This window comes from Ptychodera flava, chromosome 17, assembly GCF_041260155.1.
Source record: "Ptychodera flava strain L36383 chromosome 17, AS_Pfla_20210202, whole genome shotgun sequence".
NCBI classification, from domain to species: Eukaryota; Metazoa; Hemichordata; class Enteropneusta; family Ptychoderidae; genus Ptychodera; species Ptychodera flava.
In genome coordinates this window covers 12,900,330-12,926,976 of record NC_091944.1, presented here as the reverse complement: position 1 = coordinate 12,926,976, position 26,647 = coordinate 12,900,330, and the positions used below count along the sequence as shown (strand labels likewise).

At 37.2% G+C, this 26,647-nt stretch overlaps 2 protein-coding genes across 9 annotated transcripts in view; both read left to right on the top strand.

The window, feature by feature from the left end:
• Positions 1 to 14,091, top strand: part of LOC139115480 (matrilin-2-like) — a 35,069-nt gene extending 20,978 nt beyond the window's left edge. The window contains exons 3-15 of one of the 6 annotated variants that reach the window (XM_070677614.1): positions 1,076 to 1,213; positions 3,650 to 3,757; positions 5,758 to 5,880; positions 6,508 to 6,630; positions 7,153 to 7,275; positions 7,910 to 8,032; positions 8,414 to 8,536; positions 9,250 to 9,372; positions 9,682 to 9,894; positions 11,290 to 11,467; positions 12,342 to 12,511; positions 12,985 to 13,105; positions 13,419 to 14,090. In XM_070677614.1, the coding sequence (XP_070533715.1) occupies positions 1,076 to 1,213; positions 3,650 to 3,757; positions 5,758 to 5,880; positions 6,508 to 6,630; positions 7,153 to 7,275; positions 7,910 to 8,032; positions 8,414 to 8,536; positions 9,250 to 9,372; positions 9,682 to 9,894; positions 11,290 to 11,467; positions 12,342 to 12,511; positions 12,985 to 13,105; positions 13,419 to 13,551 (1,799 nt within the window). In that variant the 3' untranslated portion in view covers positions 13,552 to 14,090. Of the gene's footprint in view, positions 1 to 1,075; positions 1,214 to 3,649; positions 3,758 to 5,757; positions 5,881 to 6,507; positions 6,631 to 7,152; positions 7,276 to 7,909; positions 8,033 to 8,413; positions 8,537 to 9,249; positions 9,373 to 9,681; positions 9,895 to 11,289; positions 11,468 to 12,341; positions 12,512 to 12,984; positions 13,106 to 13,418 lie in introns of all 6 variants that reach the window. The other 5 variants (XM_070677615.1, XM_070677616.1, XM_070677617.1 and 2 more) reach the window with 5 other exon arrangements.
• Positions 14,092 to 17,194: 3,103 nt separating this feature from the next.
• LOC139116472 (dorsal-ventral patterning protein tolloid-like) lies at positions 17,195 to 26,318 on the top strand. 3 transcript variants are annotated; one of them, XM_070679097.1, is made up of 4 exons: positions 17,195 to 17,245; positions 23,912 to 23,979; positions 24,676 to 24,784; positions 25,732 to 26,318. In XM_070679097.1, exons 2-4 carry the CDS (start codon positions 23,923 to 23,925, stop codon positions 25,863 to 25,865), a joined length of 300 nt encoding a protein of 99 aa, XP_070535198.1. In that variant the 5' UTR covers positions 17,195 to 17,245; positions 23,912 to 23,922; the 3' UTR covers positions 25,866 to 26,318. The 3 variants fall into 3 exon arrangements, with proteins under 3 accessions (XP_070535198.1, XP_070535197.1, XP_070535196.1); XM_070679096.1 differs by lacking the exon at positions 17,195 to 17,245 and adding an exon at positions 17,638 to 17,771 and having other exon boundaries at positions 25,732 to 26,315; XM_070679095.1 differs by lacking the exon at positions 17,195 to 17,245 and adding an exon at positions 21,536 to 21,642 and having other exon boundaries at positions 25,732 to 26,313.
• Positions 26,319 to 26,647: the final 329 nt, after the last annotated feature.

Sequence of the window (26,647 nt, the reverse complement as noted above, 5' to 3'; positions counted from 1 at the left end):
CTCTATCAAATTAGGTCAAATTTCCCTAGTGATAAACTCTATTTGCACTATTTCAAAATATCTGAATCGAAGAAAATTCAAACATTTCCAAGGTACTAAGTCTAGTGAATTCAGGAACAACTTTAAATAGCATGATATTTGCATTATCAATACAACCATCTGCTAGACGCCAGTTTACCTACGCTGGTCGGATTACAGAACGGCATAATTTGTACAATACTTAGCGTAAACAATATTTTAATGTGATCTAAATATGGTAAACAAACACACTGCTACCCGACAATTTAACAGATGTCGAACACATTCACCATACCAAGGTCTTCGATATATTTTTATCGGAAGCCTACATTAGGAGGCAATACTCGTGAAAATCACAAGAAACATCGTAATGGTGCAGACATATTTAGGCGTGTTTTTGAACATATCTTCGTAACCTATTATTACTATTATTAGACTTTATTCAAAGAGGGCAGTTTGAGTTACAAATGAATTGTAATTTCTATCACAGTAGTCTAAGACCTCGAAAAAGTTCTTGCGTATAAATAGAAAATATATGTAGAGCTGGTGTACAAAATGAATAAGAATAAACATCTTCATTATATCACAGAAGAAAATATTTTGATCTAAATCTGAACCCTTATTCGTAAACTTCATAAATAGATAATCACGCAACTTAACTTTAAAAGTGAAAAAAGTTGAACTGTTTCTGATCGAAGGGGGAATTGTATTCCAAGTACTCGCAGCACGGAAAGAGAAAGACTTTTGACCTGTAGCAGTCTTGGATTTTGGAAAATACGAATTTCCATGACTGGCATCACTGGTGTTTGATGTAATTCGATGAAAAACTTCAGTCAAATAAGGGGGCGCCTGGCTATTCAATGATTTGAGTGTCAATAACGAAGTGAAATAGACAATACGTAGGTCAATGGAAGCTATCATTAACTAATGGGCGTTTCTTGTGAAGTCGAGTGGAATCATTGCACTTTATTTAAAAGAAAGCCACAAACGAGCGCGGATACTTTCTGATCAAATTCGATATAATTTGTTGAAGCACTATTTTGCGTTCTCTTTTCAGTACCGTTGCCCAGATTAGATCCCTGTACCTTTAACAACGGAGGCTGTCAACACAACTGTTCTTCGGTTAACGACACGAATGTGGAATGTTCCTGCTTTGAGGGTTATTCGTTGGCGAACGATGACAAATCTTGTGACGGTGAGTTTTCACGTACTTATGGAGAGTTTTTATCAATTGTCTTGCGATCCAATTTCAGAAATTAAAGCGTTAATATGGTTTACATTTCTCTAGTTAATACTTACGCCAGCCCATTCAGTAACTTAGGCGTACGTCCACAATAGACTATCAAAACAGCGAGTGAACAAAAGAGGCTCTCCTAGAGGCTTCTACCCTTCAACATAACTTTGTCCCCCTAAGTTAATGATTTCTCACCATTGCTCCCTTGTACTGTGTTCAATGTACGGTTATATTGTAATTCATCCAAATACGATGTCTTGTCTTGTTACCTTATGCTATCGTACTTTGTCAACTTAAAATTGGTTTTGAGTTTCGCCTGTTGTTTGCGCATGTGCCACATGACGTTGTTCAACTTCAACTTCGAATAAGCTGTCACAACATTACATTTGAGACTCATCTCATAAAAATTATGCTAGAGACCTTTGATTTTAAATTTGATAACTCCCTCTTTCGACAAACACCAAGACCAATCGATTTAAGAAGATGCAGGTCAGACTGGATGAAAAAATGTTGACATTCACAATTGGCTGTTTTGATTTCTTTAACCTTCAAAAGAGGTTCGTATTTGAAACGAGAATCACAAGTAGGTGCCAAGCAACGTAACTGTTCAGAGCCTATCTCCGTTTTTGACCAGGACACGACCAGATGCATATTAAAGAATTCCATTAGCTGTATCTTCTGGCGATTTTCCGTTAGTTTTGATTGAAATGATCACTGGCTCATGTTGAATAGCCTGTCAAATAACAGAGAATCGCATATTATTCAGAAACATTACGTGCCCTACAACTAAATAACATGTGATTTTACAACGAAAATTTCAATTTTTGTCCGGACAGAAATACAAACTCTGTTGACACGCGGATTGCAACGTAGGCATTCTTCTGCACCTGCGCGAGCCATTTACAGCAATTTCAAAATAATATTCATTACTTATGCCCGGTATTTACGTCGTAGTCCATTGTCCGAGCACCTTGCGTAGCCAGATGTCTGGCAATCCACGACGCAATGCTGTTTGATCCCGCAATAAAAGTGAACTTGTACATCTCGCGTGATCGCCCCGGCTGACTCGCGGCGTCACCATATCTGCGTTCTCCCCAGCACGCTGAGCATGCCAGACCTCAACAAACGAGCTCGGAAGGGCAACACGTTTGAACAAAAATTAGCAGTTTTATGTGGCTATAACATCACTAATCATGTTTGTTTCTCCGTAAAACAAAATTTTGCAACAAATATGAGCCTCAAACATGGAATTTTCCGAGGTAAAAAATGGTCAAAAGTTATAAATAATGGCCCTTTAAATAATAACATATAACACGTGTACAAATAAAAAGTAACACATGTTACATGCAGAGATTTTAGGAAAGGGACTCATAAGAAATGAATGATATCGTACCCTATACAGACTCCTATGAATCACATATTTTGATTTCTCTGACACCGTCTTTTTCGGCAAGAAGTTTACAGGGAAGAGAATACCCTTTTTTGTTTATTTTTCTTTCAAGCATTTAAGACGCAAGGTTCATGCCAGTGTTTATAAAACAATAAATATATAAGCAATCAAGGAGCAGTCGTATTCAGCTGTTCGTTGTAATAACCATAAATCTTGAATTTTCTTTAAAAATCTTATTCGATAGGATTTTATTCAGTAGCTTCATTAAGCTTACTTATCTTGCGTGTATTTTTCAAGCTGGCCATATATGAAAAAAACTTGGCTCTGCAATATTATCGTTTGGATTTTTATGTTTCCATACATAATGGCGTTAGAAGTTGTTGCTCAAGTGTTGTAGGATTTTTATACAAGTGAATGGTGAGTGCGACCGAAGGAAGTAAGCAACCCCCTTGATAGTTGAGGTTAACATAACAGGTAGTAGTCGTAAAATCAAAACGCATTATGAGTTGCTAAAGTTAAAAAAGGGTTACTTAGTCTAGTCCACATCAGAGATAACGCTAAGTATACTTACGTTTCTGATCCATTTCATATGTTCATAGTAATTGCTATTGTAAGCCAGCGAATCTGATGTCATGTTTGAGACTCTCAGTTCATATCGGTACATTTTTCACATTCTCAATGTTGATAGTCGCCATTGCAATGCAAAGGGGATCGTGCGTGCCTAGATCAATCAAAGTATAAAACATTCAAATGAGCGAAAATTCTTGTTTATTTCAGAACAGACAGGGATTACAGGTTGTACGACATTCTTTTTTATATGCTTAAAGAGAAATATATTATCTATTTTGACTCACTTGGGTTCTACAACGATAGCCATATGTCAACTTCCGTCTATTTAACTTTGTGAAATTTGATTTTCCTATCTTTCTTCCCGAGGGCTTCGACTTTGGCATCGCATTTGAGCGCTCCGAACGCTTTTATCAGTTTAATTATTTTTTAATTTTTAGACATAGACGAATGTACCACCGAAGCTGGTGATTGCGAGCAGATATGTCACAATCTGGTGGCGTCCTTTACTTGCTCTTGTAATGAAGGCTATCTGAATACATGCAATGGTATGTCGACCTTTGCACTTAGTGGAATCTTATGTGCGCTCCTTACCCGCACCCCAGGGATGAACGTGATAAAACTGCTTTTACGGACAGGAATCTTTAAGACCTTGTTGATCGCTCACTTGATTTGGTCTCTGTTTCTGCAGCAGTACGTCTGGGCTACAGACAACTACTTCATGTTTAGCACATCACATCAGCAAAATCGCGGTCGGTTGTCCTGAAAGGTGTATTTATCAAAGTTATCGGTTGCAACGTAGTCCACTCCTATCTCGGTTTTTGAATACATTTATTGATGTGTTATTAGAGAATATTGCAGCAGGAAGTGGCTTCATACATTCTTCTGAAAACAAAGCTATCATGATATAACAGTACGTTCCTGTGAATATTTGGTGCTAAAAAAAACAGCTGAGTTTTAGTTCGGTATTGCTACAGACAAGAGAAAGATGAAAACTTTAAGGTGTAATACCATATGGCCTTTCAATTCGGTTGATTCAGCGCTTGGTTTATGTGTCAATCTGTCAAGTGTGTGTAAGAGTGCAAGAACACGGCGCTATATACCACTTTTCTATTATGAGTCGGTATTGACGATTCATACGCTTTCAAAAATGACAGTGGGTTTAACAAAAAAATCCCAGTTCATTCACGAAAACCTGCATTAACAATATCCTTGACAGTCATCGACTTACTATCGTATGTCTATACTATGTCGATAGAACGACCCGCCCGAATCCGGTAAAGTGACAGTCACCTGCAGCACATTTACACATATGATGTCATCACTTTGTGATTAGGTGCCGTATGTTGTGAGTTTGAGTCTGGTCGAGAATGTACTGAATTTACAGATGGTATTATTTTTTAATTACAGGATGAAAATGAACGTACTATCGAAGCTAATCACTATCCCGTTTTTCGATTTTTCCTGTGACAAAGGCTTGGTGACGATTGTGAACTAAGTCACTGTTAAAAGGTTGTTGAAAAGTTAAGAACAAATAGTCGTTCTCATGTTCTTGCAAAATTTCGTGTTCGATTCTGACTGTTATCAAATCATATCACAAGCGTGTTCAATATCTTTCAGTTGACGGTTGTAATGAAAATCGGTGTAGTTGACAAAAATTGCTCACGTTCAAGTGAAGGTGCAATGATCGTGAGGCATACAACATATTTAAACATTCAATACATGTATGATGGTTAACGAGTAAAATACAAATTATAGAAATAACGGATGACCATTAACGTTTATTTATGGGCAAGGGCCAGAGGAAAGCCAAAATTTAACGGGCGACGCTTGACGAGCCCGTTAATTTTGGCTTTCTTCTAGCCCGCACCCATAAATAGACGTTAATGGTCAGGGCGGAGTCTGTTATTTCCATTATAGTATCAACAAACCTAAGAAAACCGTCAAAATTTTCAAAAATGTCCCAAGATAACGACAACTGGGCCCCAGAACTGAGCAATACACGACGCACTGTCACACGCGCTGTAACAATTTGGCAAATTTGGAGATGTTTTCAGAAAAAAGTATCTCAACTTGGCCCACAAGAGTTCCATTTTATTTTGTGATTGATTATGATTTACGTTTCAGCTGTAAAGTTACGATACTTTGAGTTGTTAATCTTATTATTCATATTAACGGTCATGTAAACAAACCATTTACTGTGTATTTGTGGTCAGTCACGTGGTTCAGCTCAACCGATCAAAATGCGATAGACAGGGCATGGTAATATGATGCACAATCGTAACTCTGCCAAGTTCAAGAGATGTTGTCAGCCACATGTATATAATATGAATGTTGCTATTTCAACGGCATGGTAAAGTAGAGTATACTTAATTTGGCCTATTTAGAGGCAATCTCGATTTTAATTACACATATTAGACTTGGCAAGGGTAGCGAAAAAACTCGTTGTTTCTCACAGCTGTTTCGGCATTTGCTGGATAGAAACGGAAACACGTAAGGATTGGAAAGAAAAAATCATTTTATGAAGTTCAATTTTCAATTTTTCTAGATATTGACGAGTGTTCTACCGAAGCTAATGACTGTGGACAGATATGTATGAACCAAGAACCGTTTTTCAATTGTTCTTGCTATGAAGGTTACCTGCTTAACGATGATGGCAAAACATGTGATGGTATGTCAACCTTTGCACTTAGTGGAAGCTTTCTCTCTTGAAGGAAAGTTTGAGACTATAAAACTCGATGGCTCACCTAATTGTTACTGCCATCGGTAATAATGATGTGAGAACCATTTATTTTAATGTTGTACGTAAATATAGCCATAACGCAAGTTTCTTCTGATCTTAACTTTCCTTTAAATGAACTAGTTTGTTGTCGTCTCCAAGGGTTTTTTTTGTAATTTTGTAATTTTGTAATTTTGTAAGGCATGAAGTTAATAAATACACATCCTTGGTTGTATAATCATTTGATATGCTATATAGCAATTCACAAAGACTTGTGTGCCAGCGCAAGGTGATCCGTACGATAGCTAAAGTAACTGGTCCAACTAGTGGGCAGATCATGTCAAAGCACGTGTATTATGTGTATTTATCCAAACAGATATAGTGAAAAATTTTATGCGTTATTATCGTTTGTTTTGTTAGCCATTTTGTTTAGTTTTTTTCACTCAATGAATTGTCATTACAAAGTTCGTGATTATTATCAATATGTTGCCCTTCGCCTAATTAATGTAGAACGACTTGCTACAGTAGGATTGACTTTAAACGCGTTTAAAGGGTCATAACTATAATTTTTAATTTTAGATGAAGATGAATGTTCTACCGAAGCCAATAAATGTGAACAGATATGCCTTAACCAAGAACCGTTTTTCAATTGCTCTTGTTTCGAAGGCTATCTGCTTAATGACGATGGTAAAACATGTGGCGGTATGTCAACCTTTAAGTTTGTACGTCGTATGTACACTTGAAGTTTATATCTGTGCTACCGTGTTGGGTTTACAAAGATATGTTCCTCTCGCCTCGGTCTCGCCTCCATTACACATACTAACATAGGAACAAGTTTTGCGATTTCATATTATATGTACTCATACCGATTAAAGGGTCATAAGTTGAAACTTTTGATGTTTATTTCACAATTTTCTTAATTTAGATATTTTTTTTCTGCTCGCCAAACTATGTAGAGATAAGTGTTGAGCTTATCAACTCAGCTCTTGTTTAAGTGAAGACTGTATTGTTATTGTTGACTATAGTGAATTCCAGTCCGGACTAGAATGATAAATGATAAAGAGTAATGTTTATTCGATGACTTGTCATTACAAGGCTCCCATACAAACAAGTAGCGATGTCATGCCTTGTGTCTTGTATGGTATACAGAGTGACCTGCCTTACTCAGATATAATAGGAATGACTTTTCGAGCATTTATATGACCTATCATTTTTAATTTCTAGACATTGACGAGTGTACTACCGAAGCCAATGACTGTGAACAGATATGCCTTAACCAAGAACCGTTTTTCAATTGCTCTTGTTTCGAGGGCTATCTGCTTAATGACGATGGTAAAACATGTGGTGGTATGTCAACCTTTGTACTTTGTATGCCATTTGAAATTTATATGTGTGCTTCAACGTTGGATTTACCGAGCATTCGTTATTTACAGGGAGGGGGGCCGGTGGAATTTGAGCGACAAATGAAACGTAAAAAGCTACCCCCCCCCCCGTCCAAATGAAATTTCTAAAATTTGACTGATGTCACTGCCCCCTCCCGTAAATAACGAATGCTCCCTTACCAAGATATGTTCCTTGTGCCTAGGTTTTGCCTCCATTAGACAAACTAACATAGGGACAAGTTTTGCGATGTTATTTTATGTTATATATAGTCATACCAATTAAAGGGTCATAATTTGTAACTTTTGAAGGTTAGTTCACAAAGTTTGTACATTTTCTTGTTCTACTCACCAAACATGTTGAGATACACAGTGTTGAGCTTGTCAATGCAGTTTTTTTCACGTGTAGACTGCATTGTTATTGTTTACTAGTGAATTCTGGCCCCGACTAGAATGATAAAAAATGAAAAGTACAGTTAATTCGATGGTTTGTCATCTCAGAGTCAGGCCATGCGTCTAGTATATAGAGCCACCCGCCTAGCTTCAATACTATAGGAGTGACTTTTAGCACATTTATATGATCAATCATTTTTAATTTCTAGATATTGACGAGTGCACTACAGAAACCAATAACTGTGAACAGATATGCAATAACCAAGAACCGTTTTTCAATTGTTCTTGTATCGAAGGCTATCTCCTTAATGACGATGGAAAAACTTGTGATGGTATGTTTAGTCATCACAAAGAACTTTGACATATCGAGTTAACAATAGATGTGGTGTCTTAATACATCTAAAAACTTGGTTATGTTTAATCTAAAACAGGTCTGCTGTAACACGCGCTTTCAATAAGTAAACTGGTAAAATGCAACTAACTTCGACTTGATTATGTGTTAAGCAAATTTTGTTAATTTCTCAAGGTGGGATCGATGTCTACAGCGTAAATCGTGACTGTACAGATGTTACTTCAGCAATCGTTTATTCAGACATCCTTGTGTAATAAAGCTATTTGATATAGCTACTGTTGTACGTAACAATCTGCCGGCCACCAATTCTGTGAAACAATTGCGTGAATCGATTTGTAAATTTATGATTTTGAATTTTTAGATATAGACGAGTGTTCCACCGACGCAAATGACTGTGAACAGATTTGTCACAACCAACAGCCATATTTCAATTGCTCTTGCGATGAAGGATATCTCCTTAATGACGATGCTAAAACATGTGATGGTATGTTTGGCCGTAACAAGCCAATGTATAGGAATCACAGTATAAAGTATGGCAAGAAGTGGCACATAACCAAATATTAATATTTCTTATAGATACTAACAATTACTTTCTTCTTATAATTTAATAGGACCAATTATATATATATATATATATATATATATATATATATATATATATATATATATATATATATATATATATATATATATATAATTTCTAATCAGATGTTTACAGAAAGTTTCCCTTGAGAGACCCAGGTACCAAGGCATCACTGGGTCTAGAAGGTTGACAGGACATTTTGATGTCCTTTGTGGACCATGTATTGTATACTAGCGGCGGAAGGGAATCTTTATCCTTCTGAATACTAAAACTCTGGAATGCAAAATTACAAACATCCAAAGGCAACTTTTCAACAGCTGCAAGCTCCTTCACATCAAGTGGATTATAGACTTTACGCAAACGCCAAACAGAAGTGGTAATACCTCTGCAATGAAGAATTCATCAGGAGTTTGTCGTGCGGTCTCATCCTTTACGGGCCAAGCAATGGGTCAGCGTAGATGGTTATACCGTAATGAGGTTATTATATGTCCCGGATGTTAATCATAATGAGCGGGCAATATTGGCATTCTTTTTCCCGCAGACGGAATGAAATCGTATACACGAACTAGGACGGAAACTCTAACAGCGACAATTGTTCTTCCTTCCGCACACAGATATTGACGAATGCATGACTGATGATGGCGGCTGTGAACAAATCTGCAAAAATACGGAGGCTTCATTCAATTGTCTCTGTGAAACCGGATTTGCACTGAACGCAGATGGTAAAACATGTACTGGTAAGGACAGTTGTTCTCTCTATTCAATTATTATCAGTGATATTATTTTCATTTCTGCACATGATGAGTTATTCGATTTAACATGCAGATATCTTCCAACATATCATACTTATCGGTGAAAATATCCTTTCCATGAATAGGACGATATCATGATGGCTAGAAAAGGTGAAATGGCAGTTGCAATCTGAAGATGGATTTTTGGTCGTTGCATTGGTTGCGAGATCCGGTTTTATTTTGAAGACGGCACATCGCTGTAATTAGTTTTAACATAACGATCTTTTAATACCATCTTGACCATTCTATTTTTAGTTAAGATATTTTACAGCGATTCACTGAGTGGAATATATAGCATCGTGGCTGGCGGTGATCCACAGATGTTATCCCAGAGCGATGGAGCCTATGGGATAGACTATGATTGTACCAGTGGCTACTTATTTTGGTCGAGTGTTGAACAGAATGCCATTTTTCGTGGTAAACTGGAAGACGGGAAGATTACAGAAGAGGAAACCATAGTTGAGACAGGTGATTGATGATTAATACAGTGAATTTTAAAAAGTCACAATTGGTCCACAATTGGTTATAGTTCAATCTTGCATTCTAGCGTAGTTATAGTTCGGAAGTTTGCAGATTCTCTTGTGTTAATCAAAAAGAGAACATATTTGTATTGAACAGAAACAGAATCATTTCTATGCATTTAAAATTCAATGGAAAGTGAAGAATTGCGATGTGGGACCGAGAGAGACACACACATAGGATAATATGGTCACCATGTCAAGGAGTGTGTTCCTTTCATGCTTGGTCATCTATTTTAATGACTTCTGTTCCTTCACCATCAATCGTATATTAAAGAGGCACTCACACTTGGTACATTTTTAAAGCACATTGTTTTAATGCCAACGGTCGATATTTGACGAGGCGACTGCGCGCGGATCGCGAGATATCGATAAAAACATGTCTTCAAAAAAGTAAAAGTTTGTATTCCGGTGGCCCACCTAAATTCAGCTTCCGAACATCGAACGTTCGGCACTGGGGCCATTGTCAACTAAGCTATGGAGTACGAGTCTACGCTGACGCTGCTGTATACGCCACAGTACCACTGGCGTCGGTGATCGGTCATGGCCTGTTGGAGAAAGCTGAGTCTTACTGACTTGGCCTGTAAACGAAAAACAATTTTTGCTGATTCCACCAGAATTGGCAAAGGTGACTAGCACAGTCACGTGCGGTTGATACATAGCGGCCGCCGCGTGATATGCATAGACGCATGCCACGCGCGCATACCACGCGCGCGGCGTACTGTGTGGCAGACGACAAAATGTAGTCATCGGAGGAGGCTAATATTTGACATGTAAAAACTGATGTTTTATGTGGTATTGGTTAAAAATATAATACAACCGATTTAGAATAATGAAAACGACAAAAACTAAGGAGTAGTTTTTAAAAACTTACCTGAGGTAAAGGCATAATGCTGTATATAAAGTCTTTGCAGTGGGAAGTAAATTAATTGCGTCAGTTCGAACTTATTGTAGACTCCCTAGAATATCGTCAATCAGCACACACCGACAACAAACCTTCGGGGGATTTCGAGTCAAAATTAGAACGATCGTAAAACTTCGGGATGTGAAAAAACGCTCGGGAAATGACATGTTTTTATCGATATCTCGCGATCCGCGCGCAGTCGCCAAGTCAAATATCGACCGTTGGCATTAAATGTGTTTTAAAAATGTTACAAAGTGTTTTAAAAATGTTACAAAGTGGGAGTGCCTCTTTAAGAATAAATTGGATGAATAGTATTCTTCAAAACACTAAAAGTACCGTGATTGTCTTTGAGATGACATAAACTCTTTAGATAGACCCCTTTCAATTCTAAAAAGAATAGCCACTACAAAAGGATTAATGTTGTGTTTTGCCATTGTCTAGGAGTGGAGATACCAACAGATGTAGCCGTTGATTGGGTCAATGGCAATGTCTACTGGGCTGATAATGAGCACGAACTTATTGCGTCTGCCTCACTGGATGGTTCGTCGGTCACTTTGGACTTGCTGGGTGATACAGAACGACGTGACCCCCTAGCTGTCGCAGTAAACCCAGACGCAGGGTGAGGCCATATTTGCTTGTTTGGCGACTGCAGGTTGTCAATGTTGTAGTTAATCTCAGCAAAGGCAAGAGTCAAGTTTGGTAGTCCTTGATATATGCTTGATCATATAAGCATTTTGTGCACAGCAACTGCAGGACTTGAGTAGCTCTAAGCTAGCAAGATAGTATTACTGACATCAGACCATTAGAGTTACTCATCCCTATGACGTAAGAAGTACCAAAATAAAGGCTTATACGCTGTCGAGGCATGTAGATAAAAAGGAAGTATAAAACCATTTAATTAGTATTAATATCGTAAGACCTTTCATACAGACAACGTTAACATTTCGAAATGCAAAACACGTGACAAATGTACAACGAAATGTTATTGAATAGAGAAGCCAAGTAAGTTGCTACTTGTAATAAGTAAAATGGTTCGATTTAACTCATAAGGAACGACAAAAATATACATTATTTTGAACGTTTATGTGCTTTATCTGGAATGCGCGCATCATTGATGAATATTTTGAATTACAATTTTTTTAATAATACCGTAATGGACTGAATGAAGTTTTACCATCTTCTTGTTTTGAAAACGTTTTGAAATCGAAAACTTAACCATCCTAATGGAGATAATTTGAGTATTTGATACATAGTCTATACGGTGACACCTAATTGTATATTAGGTTACGAGGCGAGTTGTTTAAGGTTTTCGCGAGGAAGGATTGAGCAAAAGCTTAAAAACTTTCTGTTTCTAGGTGCGTATTACCGTGATATTGATTCTGCAAGAAAGGCGATATAAAATATTTGCTGAGATAAGAAGGACACAGCGCAAATTCCACTCAAGAAATACCGTGATTGTTTTCCCCTAATTACTTTAAGATATTTTCCAATAGATTTATGTACTGGGGGTATGAGCACAGAGTGGATCTGGCAACGACAGAGTATGGCATCGAAAGGGCAACTTTAGATGGTGCGAATTCAACTATACTGGTAGATGGACTTGATGCTCTGTCGGGTTTGAAATATGATCAGTATACTGACCAACTTTGCTGGTGCGATGGAGGTGAGATGATACGTTTGTTTGTATAATTAGAGATTGTTCAAACTGCTGTGACTTTTTACTACAATACATCGAATGCAGACACTCACTTCCTCACAAGTGAGAACTTTCTTGATATGTCTGTTCATTACAAAGTGCGCACTGCCGCATGCGGCAATGAAGCCCGATGACGTACCACTGTTACATTATAAAAAATATGCTGGACACGCTAGAAAAACGGCATACGTTCCAAAGGTGCATTTTGCACAGTTGACAATAAACAAGAGAAAAGAGACGTCTTATAAAAGATCGAGAAGGGTATAGTAGATAGTTCTGAAGAGACACCTGCCAGTAATAAAACTATGTCGGAGTGACCATATAGAACTACCATAAATCATGACGGCATCATTTGCCACAAAGTACACCATACTTCGTCACAAATCATAATATCAAGAACATTTATAGAGTTACTTTCTCTCTTTCAAATTGCATTTCAGTATCCACAATTGAATGCCTTGACTTAGCTACGTCAGAGCGTGAAGTTGTAACAAGTGAAGGCAGAAGACCATTTGACATCGCCTTCACTGAGGATAGCATATACTGGATAAGTACTGAGCTGTAAGTTTGTACTTTCTGATATCGTACCTGCCTGCCAAGTTTCAAACCAACCCCGCAACACATATGCAAAAATACATAGATACATAGATACATAGATACTTAGATACATAGATACATACATACATACATACATACATACATACATACATACATACATACATACAGACAGACAGACAGACAGACAGACAGACAGACAGACAGACAGACGCTTACATAGTTATGTATACGTATACAGGCTTGCGTGCTTGTGTGAACGTAAGCACGGATTGTTGTTCTATGTTGACGCCAATTATCGTCTTTATTTTTCTTCTAGTAATGATATCATGGAATTACCAAGAGATGACACTAGTGGCCAAGGTCAAAGGTTCAACATTGATGCTGGCAATCCAAGAGGCATCACTGCTGGTTGGCGCTGTGATGTTGATGCCACCCAGGTCGCACTTTAATGGGAGTATATTAAATACATCAGTTTGTCAACAAATACAAACGGACGGACTTACATGAGATAAAAAAATTTGCATGCAAGTTTTAAAATATTGCGACCAAGTTCACAATCGAGTAGTCACTTTGCAAAGCATGAATACAATTACATGCAGGTTTATTTGGTTTTGTTTGACGTTCTATAAAATTAGAAGGACGTACACTATGTTTCTCATGATTTCGTTTAATTAGATACGTTGTCATTGTTATACGTTGTAATGAGTGCGATACAGCTTCGCCCAGTAATGGTATACACTACATTCACTCTACTCTGACAGTTGCATATCATTATAGCAAACATTTACTTAATATTCTTGTCTGTAACTTCGTTTTAGCGAGAAAAGGTTATAACAATGCCTGCCTACCTATGTTACTTCAATCATCACTTCAAAAATTGTCGACTCGATGTAGAAATTACTTGCGAATCTCTGAACTAAGTCGCAGGTATTCCAATGCATTTATTATCTAGATAATAAATCCTTTTAAGGATGTTCTCCCTCATTTTATAATTGTTTTATTTTTCCAAATTGTTTTTTCTATCAGCTCATAGTACTGTTACATAGGTCCACTCTTTTATCTTTTGCGTTACCTGTTTCGCACGTATTATTATTGTTTTAGTTTCATGCCGAAGTAATGTTATTTCACTGACTGAAAGAGATTTATTAATCTGTTAATATACCTGTAAAATGCAGGTATGGCTGAAAGGATGCGCCAAAATATATACCAACCGCTAAAGCCAAGAAAAATAAAAAGATTGTTTCTCATCCTAGACATATTTCACAATGATGCGGTAACGCGATGTTTCTTTCACTCTCAATTGTTTTATTCTTCAATCAACAAGAACGCGGAAAAGACATGAAAACAATACAGGAATGCCCGCAGAGATAAATGCCCAGCAGTGTTGCTTTATTATCTTTGTATAGCAACATTTCTACGGTTTGACTTTTAGTGCAGCAATGCACAGTTTTGACAGGGTAATGTAACAGTGACACATATGTACAGTTCTGAATGTAATGTTAGTGTCAATTATTTTGTTTACGATTCTGTTTTATACAGCACTGTGATATGCACCATCGTTGCGTTTTTTGCGGTTTTTTTTTTCATTTTATTTCCTCATGAGCGGAAAAAAGATTGACGCGGTGGGTCTGAATTGACGCGCGCAAGTATGAGAAACAAACTTTCTATTTTTCTTGGCCTAAAGGGCGGCTTTTTTTAAAAAATTGAAACAATACGAACCAGGTCAGGAACATGAAAATTTACACGACATGATAAATTGACGATTTCTGAAACAAAATCTGCAGCAGAAATGTTGTTTCACAAAGCTGTTATGATACAACATGCCATTGTTACTTATTTGGATTCATTTTGAAGCTTCTAGAGTTACTGTTTTCACCACCATGTCTTGAAAATTTAATAATTTCCCATGGAGTAGTTAACCTTGGTATAGCAGCCATTTTGAATTTCAAATATCATTTTTATTGATTGTTTCTCGAACTAAAACCTCCATGCTGATTTCTGATTTTTTATTCTTGTTTATAAAACACAATCATTGTTTATAGTTTCCCTGAGAAAATGTTTAGCAAACGCCTAGGCCCTTCAGTTTCGTTGCGCGAGCTTCCTTATGAAAAGAATTTGCCTTATGTTGTCGATACTGGTAAGTCACTGCGGGGAGCTGGAGATGTCGACATTGACATAGATTGTTTCCTAATTGAAAGTGAACGCAAACTTGTCTCATGAAATAAATTCAAGTTTCTTCGATTGCAAGAAAGGAGACATTAAAACTACATCGGCGATTCCCTATCCGAAACGAAATATGTGTCCAGTCACTGTATTACTTCCATAATTCAATTTGTTTGTTTACTCGTTGGCATTAATGTCCGTTATAAACAATAAAATAGATACTTGGGTATGACAGTGTCATTTCAAAAAATTTCATTATTTTCAACAAAAAGAACCGCGCGCGTTCTTCATTCTCCAAAACTAACTTGAATGCACGTGTTGACAAGTCAATTTAGAATGTACTCGTGGTTGATGTCCAGCCTACATTCAAATACCACAATAATTTGTGCTGTATACAAACCTTATGGAGGCCAAATTATGAAAGTAAATATTTATTTCAATGTAATTGATATCAATACTTGATATCAGTTGTTTAATCTTTGTAGTTTCTACCTACATCACACCGCAGGTAATTTAAGCGTTAAGACAGCGAATTCAAGGATACTGTACTAAGTTCTGACTTGAACATTGTATGGCATTTTATAATTGCACAGGACTGAACAAAAATGATGAAATGTACGGGGACAATGCTGGTGACTAGATATGGCTGGTATGACGTGTACAAATATAGTACCATTCTTTAGTAACTTTATTCTATATAGCGCTATCGATATTGTTTTCGAAATTTATACTTCAAATCTGACAGCCTATTGTAATGGAAGGCCTTTTACAAAAGGACGGCTGCGTCGTTTAGAGTTTAAACTTGCGCGCGATGAATATCTGAAAAAGGTAACATCGATTTAGTTTGGTTGTCGAGACAGTAGGTGCTGAGCAGCGCCACCAACGTCAGATTAACTACGCATATCGTATCATCTTTGACGCATGAATATTTTTCAATTGCGTCCAAAATAATATCAATGGTAGTCTGTCATACATACTTGAAAATATGATATCAACACGTGTTTGAGAAGAGGCGATCGACATCAAGCTGCAATTGCCATGTCATTAATGTCACGATGATGAATGGCAAGGACGCCCCTGTGATTGGTTGTTTTCCCGGCGAGAAACGGTGCTAAAATTTTCAGGTCAATGAACCACTAGTGACCACTACTATCATAATTCATTGATGCGAACGAAGTGAAAAAATCAATATGGTAATTTCGATGTTGTTGGTATCTTCATTCTTCATATTTGGCAATAAATCGTACTTGAGAAATTTGAAGAGATCGACGGTGCCAGGAAATAGAAATATCCATATCGTTCTGCTAAAAGTGAAATAGCTGGATGTAATTTTAGACAAAGGTTGTTGACTCTTGAAAATTTGTTATTACAGCTGTAAATATAACAAAATAAACTACAAATGTCGTAACATTCGTAGTAGATAATGTTAAGTGATAGCTCACTTCTGCCTACCTTTAAATAGGGTACTTATTGACACACTAGAAGCAATAATCTGTGATATTCCTGTAAATCTAAGAACTTTATCGAAGTGAAATCATCAAAGCTTAGTGCTCTGAAGAATCCTTTTCAGGCCGTGTCTTCCCATTGGACAGCTCAGTAACTCCATAGTTATCTGCTTTTCGCATGAATTTTCACGGCTCAGAGATATATTCAATTCAGTGAAAACACGCCGACCATTTTCAAGTTGCAAAGACTTAACATTATCATCGAATTCGTTAGATCACTCAAAGACGAACAGGTCTTATAACCAATGAAATATCAACTTATTTCTTTTAAACGATGGTACGTTTTGTTTTTATTAGGCGATACGCCAGTTCATCTGAGCGGCGGAGTGATACATACTTTCGTTCATTTGTTTGTGATTTTGACCCTCGTAAATTTATGCTAAGAACTTTGTGTCATTTAGAGACGAATCCTACAATGCAAATTTAGCCTTATCCTGAAAACTGTACGCTTTCAAAGGTGGCAGAATCCGTTCATGTGAGTAAATTGAAATATTTATTTCGTACAGTGTACACGTAAACGTAGCTGCGTTCAGAAACCCTCACGTGTTTGTTCGTCTGCTCGACATGTATGCTGAAATGGAGTTATTATCAATCAAATTTGAGAAGAGAAAAGCCCGTTCAGTTTATCTAAATCATGTGATACGTATATTTGTCCCAGTTTTGATGACTATACTCGATAGACATCTTATTTTTTGGCTCCATGGATTTACATAATACCTGAATTGCAGACTCGGTAGGAATATATTAACTGTGGTTGAATTCGTAAATTCGTGAACCCGCAACATCCACTGTCGTCAGAATAAGTCAACGGAGAGATAAGCTGACTTTCCCAAACTACCATCAAAAATAATTGTTTTTGACAAAAATACGCACCCGATAGTATGCTTTGGTTGGGAGGTTTTATTCAAATACCCTATAAATAGAAGCTTGGCTTCGTTATCGCGGTAATTTGAATATATCAGAGAGTGACATGGCGACACGGACAGGATAGAAAGGATAAGGTACGTACAGAGTTTGTAAATTTTTTTTATGCTACTGACGACCTTTATCGTATTGTCGCTTAAAAATGGATAGCATGAATTGATTTAAAAAAATTCCGATGCTTATACTGACCAAACATACTCTGTTGTACATAGTACCTGCTGTCGTTTGGTGGTTTTATCAACTCCTTTTGTCCCCGTTCGTTCAAATATTTGAAAAGCTGTAGAATAGGCCTGTGTTTGCCTTTTACATTCGGGCGCCATTCCGCCAGGACACACTCTTTCAAGCCAATATTGAATGTGGATGGTCGAATATTAAGTCCTCCAGTGTAAGATATGGCAAGAAATCTGGTCATACTGTATTATTTTATTTAATGGATAAACTTAACTACTATGTCAGTTTATATGAAGATCATCCTCTGTGCCAACTGTAAAAATATCAGGAAACACTAAATAAAGTTTAATTCATGGAATGCACTTCGAATACGGCTTAGTGATACAGGAAATATTCTTTCGGTGCATGTCTATGACGTCATGTTGGCATGCATTCACCTGTATGTCTTTGCACACAGTATTTTGTGCCAGCTCATTCGCTTTCTCAAAATACTCGACCTTGACGTTGCAGTCAAGTTACTCATACTTGTGGCTTATTTTTGACAAAGCAAGTAATATTTATGACTGATATTTGTCAAAAGCTGCCGGAATTAGCGAAGTCTTGTGAGCGTGTTCTCACTTCAGGCAACAGTAAATTAAATACTTTGACATAATTTCACGTTGCATATACAAATCAATGTAATGGTCGGCCTGTTCTGACCACGATACGTTTGTGTTCGGCTCATACTGGAACCTCTTTCTTGGCAGAGTTTATGAAATAGCTGACATACTTGCGATTGTTTATCATGGCGAGCGCTACACTAAGAGTTAGGTGGTGACGTTCGTTAACTCATGGAGCGCAGATAAGTGACTGAGTTTCACATTTGAATTTATACTAATTCGAAATCAGCGTTTTAATCCACCGTTGATGGCGATATACAATCTTTTCGTGGCAGATAAACAAAACCCGGTCGGATTAAATGGAAAGACGGTGCCAAACGGGTTGCTCCTTATTTCAAGTGCTTCTAGAACACTTTGCAGTGAAATCGCCGATTACATTCAAATCTATACACATCGACATAGATTCGCTTCTGCTGTCTAGAGAATGATATACAGCATTTCAAGAGAAGAAATATTTACCTTCATTAAAATTTAAAAAAAAAGACATCACGAAATACTGTATAAATTTAAACCCTTATTGTAATCCAAACCTGATTTCACTGTCCACTTTCAACGCTGAGAGCATATATGTATCGAAAACCCGTCGTAATACGATAAGAGCGGTTCTTGTTCGTAAATATACTGGGAAAGATCTGGAGTCTTACTTTTAAAAACCCTCTGCGGACACATTGCCGAGAATCCTAACATCGCCACTGAGGAGGACAAAGAAAATGGAATGGTGTTCACGTTTAATAAACTTATATCATAGCTCTGTCAATGTCAGTGAATTTGGTGACGTCATACCCTAAGATTATTACTGATACTGTATCCGATTACCCAGCATGATGGCTCCATGATGTTTTCTAAATCTGAAAATCCACTGGCATTACTAAAACTATAAAATGATGGCAATAATGTAACCCCTCCCTGGCCCGTAATGGACTAAAGCGAACTTTCCATTCCATAATTCACTCGGCTGTGCCTTGTTATAAATTGTGTCGCGCAAAGTTTGCTTTCATGGGCCGGGAGGCCCTAGGGGTACATTATTCCTTAAACATCAGGTCTATCTGTCTTTTGCAGTATGAAAGGGTCAACATCTCCTGGCTTCATTTCGAAAGAGTCGTGTTTTTTTTATTATTGATTATTTCTATCTTCCATCTTATACGGCTCGACGCTCAATCCAGCCTTTCCTTGTGAAAGACACTTTTTCATTCTGTTTGTATATAAACAAAACATGCACTTACGATTGACGTGTGAGTAAAGGTCTCGTATGATTTGTAGTTGCCACGACTGTTTTATACTGTCTGCGTATACACACAGGAGTGCGAAATTCTGAGATTTCAGACTTTAAATTCAACTCCCATATCTGTAGCAGGATAAGACGAGTGGAAGACGGGTCGCTCGACCTTTCCATTTCTTGGTACGGGAACTCAAGGAGAAATATCAAGCGACAGCTCTTCCAGCCCAGATAGTATTCTAAAAGCAGTATTGCCAAATTCTAATGTTAAACGACATCATGGTTTCATTGAGATCGCTCTAAATAGAATTAAAGTTAGGTTCTCACTGGCGATTAAAGACAATAGCGCGTAAAGTGGAAATATTTGATAACTGGCCCTTTGGAATCTCCTTTCCGATCGCACTATCAGGATATAATATTATTGTCACGAGGAATACGAGTTGAGGTACCAGTCTGGGTCGTAATGCTTTCAGTAACTGAAGCTGACACACCGAGATGTTGATTGTAGCAACTCTTTAGATCTTTATTTGTAGATGGCAACGTGAAACTCAACGTCTCAAAATTCTAAGTCGTCAGTGTACATTCACTACAAAGTTATTATACTTTTCTAAACTTAGATAACTACAAAATTATCATCATTATACAATGTTTATGACGTGGAAATTTCCGTCAGTCTTTGATCGTTACTTAAGATTAAACAAGATCACACCATGGAATATATCGTTCTCGATTGCTCTCATTCAAAACTTTACCAATAATTGATCTAAAAGTATGACGCTATCTCCTATTTCCTTCTTGTGCGATTTTGAACCAACCTTCACACGCCATGGCCACGTGAGGGACGCTTCCAGACAAAATCTCTACAGGGGCGAGCCAAAGGGTGCACTGCCTGTATTGCGAAAGGCCACAACATCTCACTTTCAATTAACCAATTTGAGACTGTGACGTTTCCACTTCAAAGTCTGAATATATGACAAAAATAGTATTTGAATGATAATAATTTAGCACATTTTGTCGTGTACTTGACGACTGATTTGTAGGTGGCAGACCTCAGTGTTCAAGTTAAGCTATGTGTCCATTAGAAGAAGATCGAGGGAAGCTCTCTGGTACACGCGCCGGGCAACAATGATTGTATGTTAGAGCACCTTAGAATATGTTGTCCGAATTAAGAAAACTGCTCGCAGCATTTGTTTCAAGCATGACTTTACCGTACAGACATAGTAAAAACGATCATCTCTTATGATCTCCCGTTTTGATATCCATTATAACTGATGTTTTACGGGACCCTGCCGTTTTGCCTTACACAAAAAGTACATAGCGTGAGTTTGTAGTTAGTTGACAACGAAGTCGAACTGGGGAAAGTACAGAAATCAGTGAAATAGACAAAGCACTGTTCAACATCCAGTGTTCTGGCGGGAAATGAAGTCATTGTTTTTATATAATAGACAGTAGGGCTATAGCCGTTCCTAAAATTATGTAGAATATGTTTATACCTTAAGTAGTTGTCTACCATATGAAAACAAAATGTCGGACAGCGTTTAAAACACATCCAAACCAACTGTTTCTTGCATATACTGAATAAACTGTACTCGATATCAAGTATGTTTACAGTAGAATTACGCGGCGATGAGCTGTTCTGGCGACCAAAGTGATAACAAATATCACATAATATAAATTCGGTTCATAATTTTGACTGGCATGATGTTGTAAAAAGCGGATAAACGAGTTAGTCATATTTCCTTTTGTTGTGCCTTTATTGCGTAACACTATATGCGAATAATTATGGTCATTATAATTTAATGGCACGCATAGTCCGCTCCATTAAATCCGGCTGCGTCGGTAACACAGAAGGCCCACGCATTCGACTTCGGTTCTTTCATTCATTCAACATTTTTGGAGTATGTAAGTGTATAATTTTCTGTCTCTCTGGTATGGAAAGTAAGGTTATATTACTACAGTAGTTGTTTTGATTCACATTAACTTCAAGTAGCAAGCTACGGTAGATTTTACACGATTGTAAAATATCATAATTGTATTATATTCATAGGTCACGAAACGAAACATATTGTTATGGCTGTTCATTCACATACGCCTAACCCCCACCCCCGGAGTTTGCTGTATATACGCCAGAATGGTTACACTGTTGATGCCATGCCATTTTTGTGGCGTTTTAACGATGATTCGTATTATTCTTGAAAAATTAATGCAAATGATGTTATGTTTGATCATACCGAGACTCTCAACCATTCCATTGACATACTCATCGGCAGCCTCAGAAATACAATGACAAAAACTGTACATATTGATGATATTCCATTTGTTCATGCCATATGACAAAAATACATTTTCTTTTTTCTCATTCATGAAGTAAGTTAAGCTATACAAGTGTTCTGTGGGCTAATATAGAGAAAACTGACTATATTCCATGGTATTGTTGACAAATAAGTTCCAGACAAGTTGTCAACAAATAACTCTGCTCATTCCACATGTACAAACAGAACACTGCCCGTTTTGCCATGATTTTGATTGTAGGGGAAATATGGTTTTACTGAATGAACAAAATGCAGGGGTCAGCCCAGACGTATAAGAGCTAGTGGAGTTCAGTTAAAATGCAATGATAGGTGAAAATATATCACTTTCACAGAGAATGATAAAAACCAGAGATCGCTACGAAATGTTTTAAAATGACAGAAGCAAAATTTAAGAGAAACAGTATGCCTTTTATTCGTTGCTTAATTGTTGTTTAAGTTGTAAAAGCTCATGGCAAAGACGCGATGATTCGACACAGTCTATTTAGATTCATAATATTTACACAGTTGTGTTTAGAGAAAAAAGTATAGTTGAATGGTTTCAAATGTGGGTAAAATATCGAATAACACAATAATAACGAGTTCTCATTAAAAGTCATACTAATTACCTCTGAACCAGCTGTGAGGCCTTCATACGATAGTAATACTGACAGTGCGACAAAAGATGGAGTACCATAGATATAATGTGCAATTTCATAATTAAAGCTAATATTTGATGTAAGGGATGGACCACCCTATCACGGGAAATGGACACAATTACTTTTATCGTATTTTATATCACGTTATAAAGTTGTCCTCTATCTGCCAACCTCTTAAGCGGTATTTGTCCCCTGATGATTGGATTGAATTTAATTGAACAGCTGGCCTTCTCAGCGGAGCCTATGGAGAAGAGTGGACCCGGAAACTCCCTTTGTCCATTAGCTTGTAAACGGATGGATTGTATGTTGTCTAATTGAAACACATTCTCCAGGCTGTATTTGTTATGAAAAGGCTGCTGAACGCATGGTCACATTATCCAAATGTACGTTTTAGCCAGTGTATTTACACATAAAATGTCCTCGCGCTAGAATTCGATAGACTTGTCGTATCACACAAATGATATTCTGCTAGAGGAAAATGCTAACGATTTTGTCTCTGAAGTTCTTCTTGATATTTTAAGTCAGTCTAAAAATCTAAATTATTTTATATCGCTGAAGAATTATTAATAAAGTGTGTGTATAAGTAAACTGAGGGCAATTCCATGTATGATCTGTCTAATTAGCATAATGCAAATCAGATTAGATTCAAAACTGAATACAAATCACAACGATGGTCATAGCAAAACATTAAACAACAAGCAAAGGAGTTTGGCTAATTCCCGAAGTTGATGTACCCGGATTAAGCTCTGTCCGTAGAGATGAAACAGCTTCTCTGCCTTCCAAACGAAGATATAAAATGTTTATGCAATAAGTAATTTATGTGTATGTGTGAGGGGATGACAGGCACGGTGGTAATTCGACACTGTTGATCGTCATGGAAATATCGAGCGTTCTTAACCGTCCAATTCCCTATTGTTTTAAGGTACCTACCGTGAATTATCCTCCCCTTCTTTAAGTGTTGCATCGTATCATTTTATAAGAACAGAGCCTTTACAACCTGAAGTTTTAACTCGTTCAATTAACAATAAACTTAAGCGTGAAGGCCCTGCAAGATTATGACAAAAATGCGCTCTGTCTCCGCCATAATTAGGTCGTAAAAACTGAAAGATACATTTTGCTGTGAAAACTCAGTCACTTACTTTACCTGAAAGTGTCATTTTACGATGTATTTCATGTATAAATGAATTACTACTCACATTTATAGTGATGTTTGTTTCATTACAGAGCACATCACTATGACAGAAGATAAGACGGAAGAGGGGTCATTGCTGTCATCAGGGAGCGCTGGGCAGGTAGGAAGTATAATACTTGTTTTAGAATATCATGTACAAACGAGAAAAAGTCTTGGCTACTAATTTTTTGTTTGATTGTTTTTTTGTTTTATTTGTTGCTTACTCTTTTTTTAGTGCGGAAGGCTTGAGACAACTTTCGGTCTGTACGATGACGAAAAGCCAGTCGCTTGGTGGCGCACTTCCAAAGACGCCCTCAATTTCTAATGCAACGTAGCTATATGTTCCCTTTTGTTCTGTCCATCAGTGATGTACGGGGTTGGTGTAGTGTAGTGTAGTGTAGTGTAGTGTAGTGTAGTGTAGTGCAGTGCAGTGTAGTGTAGTGTAGTGTAGTGTAGTGTAGTGTAGTGTAGTGCAGTGTAGTGTAGTGTAGTGTAGTGTTGTGTTGTGTTGTGTAGTGTAGTGTAGTGTAGTGCAGTGTAGTGTAGTGTAGTGTAGTGTAGTGTATTGTAGTGTAGTGTAGTGTAGTGTAGTGTAGTGTAATGTAGTGTAGTGTAGTGTAGTGTAGTGTAGTGTAGTGTAGTGTAGTGTAGTGTAGTGTAGTGTAGTGTAGTGTAGTGTAGTGTAGTGTAGTGTAGTGCAATACATGTAAATTACAAGTAATATTGTTTACTAGAGTGTGCAGTGCGGGATAAAATGTCTTTGTCACTTGAGTGGCAGCTCGCTTTTAATGCCATACATTTTCTTTGTTTTTGTCAGAAAAAGAATCAGCAAACCTTCCTGAAAGTTTTTGTTTCCATTATTGCCATGGTGATTGTCTTCGGATCGATCGTGTTTGCTGTAGTTTACGTCCAAAAAGCATCGTCTGGTGAGTCTCAATTATGGGAGCTGTAGCTGACTGATGTCAGTAGTTAAAGGGACAAAGTCGGCCATTTTTCATGAATTTTGTTTGATACGAGATACTATTTATATTGTTTGACAAGATAAAATATTCTGAATGAATGGGTGACCATACATATATTCGACCCCGGCTTTAGACACGATACATGAAACCATTGCGAAAATGAATTAATGGTCATGACCATTAATTCATGTTCGCGATGGTTTCATTTACCGTGTCTAAAACCAGGGTCGAATATATGCATGGTTACCCATTCATTCAGAATCTTTCAACATATCAAACAGTATAAATTGTATCTTGCATAAACAAAATTCATGAAAAATGGCCGACTTTGTCCCTTTAAGTGAGAATTATAGTAAGGGAATGGCATTCAAGAGACTTAGAATGTCCAGCATCCATTATCAGAAATACGAAAGAAAGTAAACTGGTTGGCAATGACATTGCTAGATTTTAATGAATTTGACAACGAGATGTCGGAACAGTTCTGTTTCACCACAACATTTTTCCCGGGGTGTAGTTATTCAAATAAAACTAGGTTTACATTATTTTGATAAGCCAAAATATATAATTGTAATTGCATAAGAATGATATTACCGTGAAAACTCACTTCAGCACTTTACCGTTTAAATCCTACACTTCTTCGCATTCAGCAGTTTAATATCTCACTCGATGAGCCAGGTTAATAATCTCTTCGTAGGCGGGAGATAAAATTTTGCATCTTGAATGAAACCTGACGCTAGCTGCCAAATGTTTTTTTTCGCTCATTATGAAAAAGCACTATAAGGTTACCGCTTTTGTATTCTTTCATGCCCTCTAAATGCTTCTGTCCCTTTTTCGATATGGTTCAATGATAATTGGTTTGAGATAGCCTTTATAAGTTGTGATCCTGACATCTTTTCCCTCTATTTTTACAGGAGCAAACCAATGCGCCAAACAAAATGGCGGCTGCGAACATTTATGTCGAAGTTACGGTGATTTCTTCAACTGTTCTTGCCATTCTGGATACACAATAGCGGACGATGGAAAGAGCTGTATTGAAACTTACTGACCAAAAGAAATTGGAATGCCACAAAAAGACTCCACCTGCGCTTAGAACATACTATTCGAACCCGCCATTACTCTGACGATGTGATGTGATGGCGCTCTTTTGCTAAAAAAATTTTTTGGCTTCGGAAGAACCGGGGATTTGTCGACAACTTCTGAACTTCTAGGGTAGATTTTGTCGTCGATATATGACGAGGACGTCTTGGCTGACATACATGGAACCCGAAATCAAAATCTTCAACTACATAAATGCTATAAAAATCGTGACTTTAAAATTGCATCGGAAAAGCATGCACTTTAGCAAATGAAAATGTATTTAGTCCCACCCAATTTCCCACCCAATTCCTACGGGAAAGATTATGACAAAATAAACTTTACTAATTGTATCAACTTTCTAAATGAAGCCAAACGATTCTTTCTATTAAATGCCGAGAAGGCATTTCTAACGGTTACCATGTATCCATGGAAATCTCAGTTTCATTCATGTATTTATTTATTTATTTATTTATTTATTTATTTATTTATTTATTTATTATTTATTTATTTATTTATTTATTTATTTATCTATCTATCTATTATTGACTCATTAATTTATTACAGTACTGAATTTTGCTTCCACCCGGCATCACCTCTGATATATGACGAATGAACTATAAATGACTGTCTCACCGTTGTTTCTGTACCTACCTATATACTACGTCTTTCGCTGCCTCTACCGGTAAGGTATCTCTTCCTTCGTCTTCAAGTCTTTTGAGTTCACAATGTTGCTTTAAAGCGCATTTAATA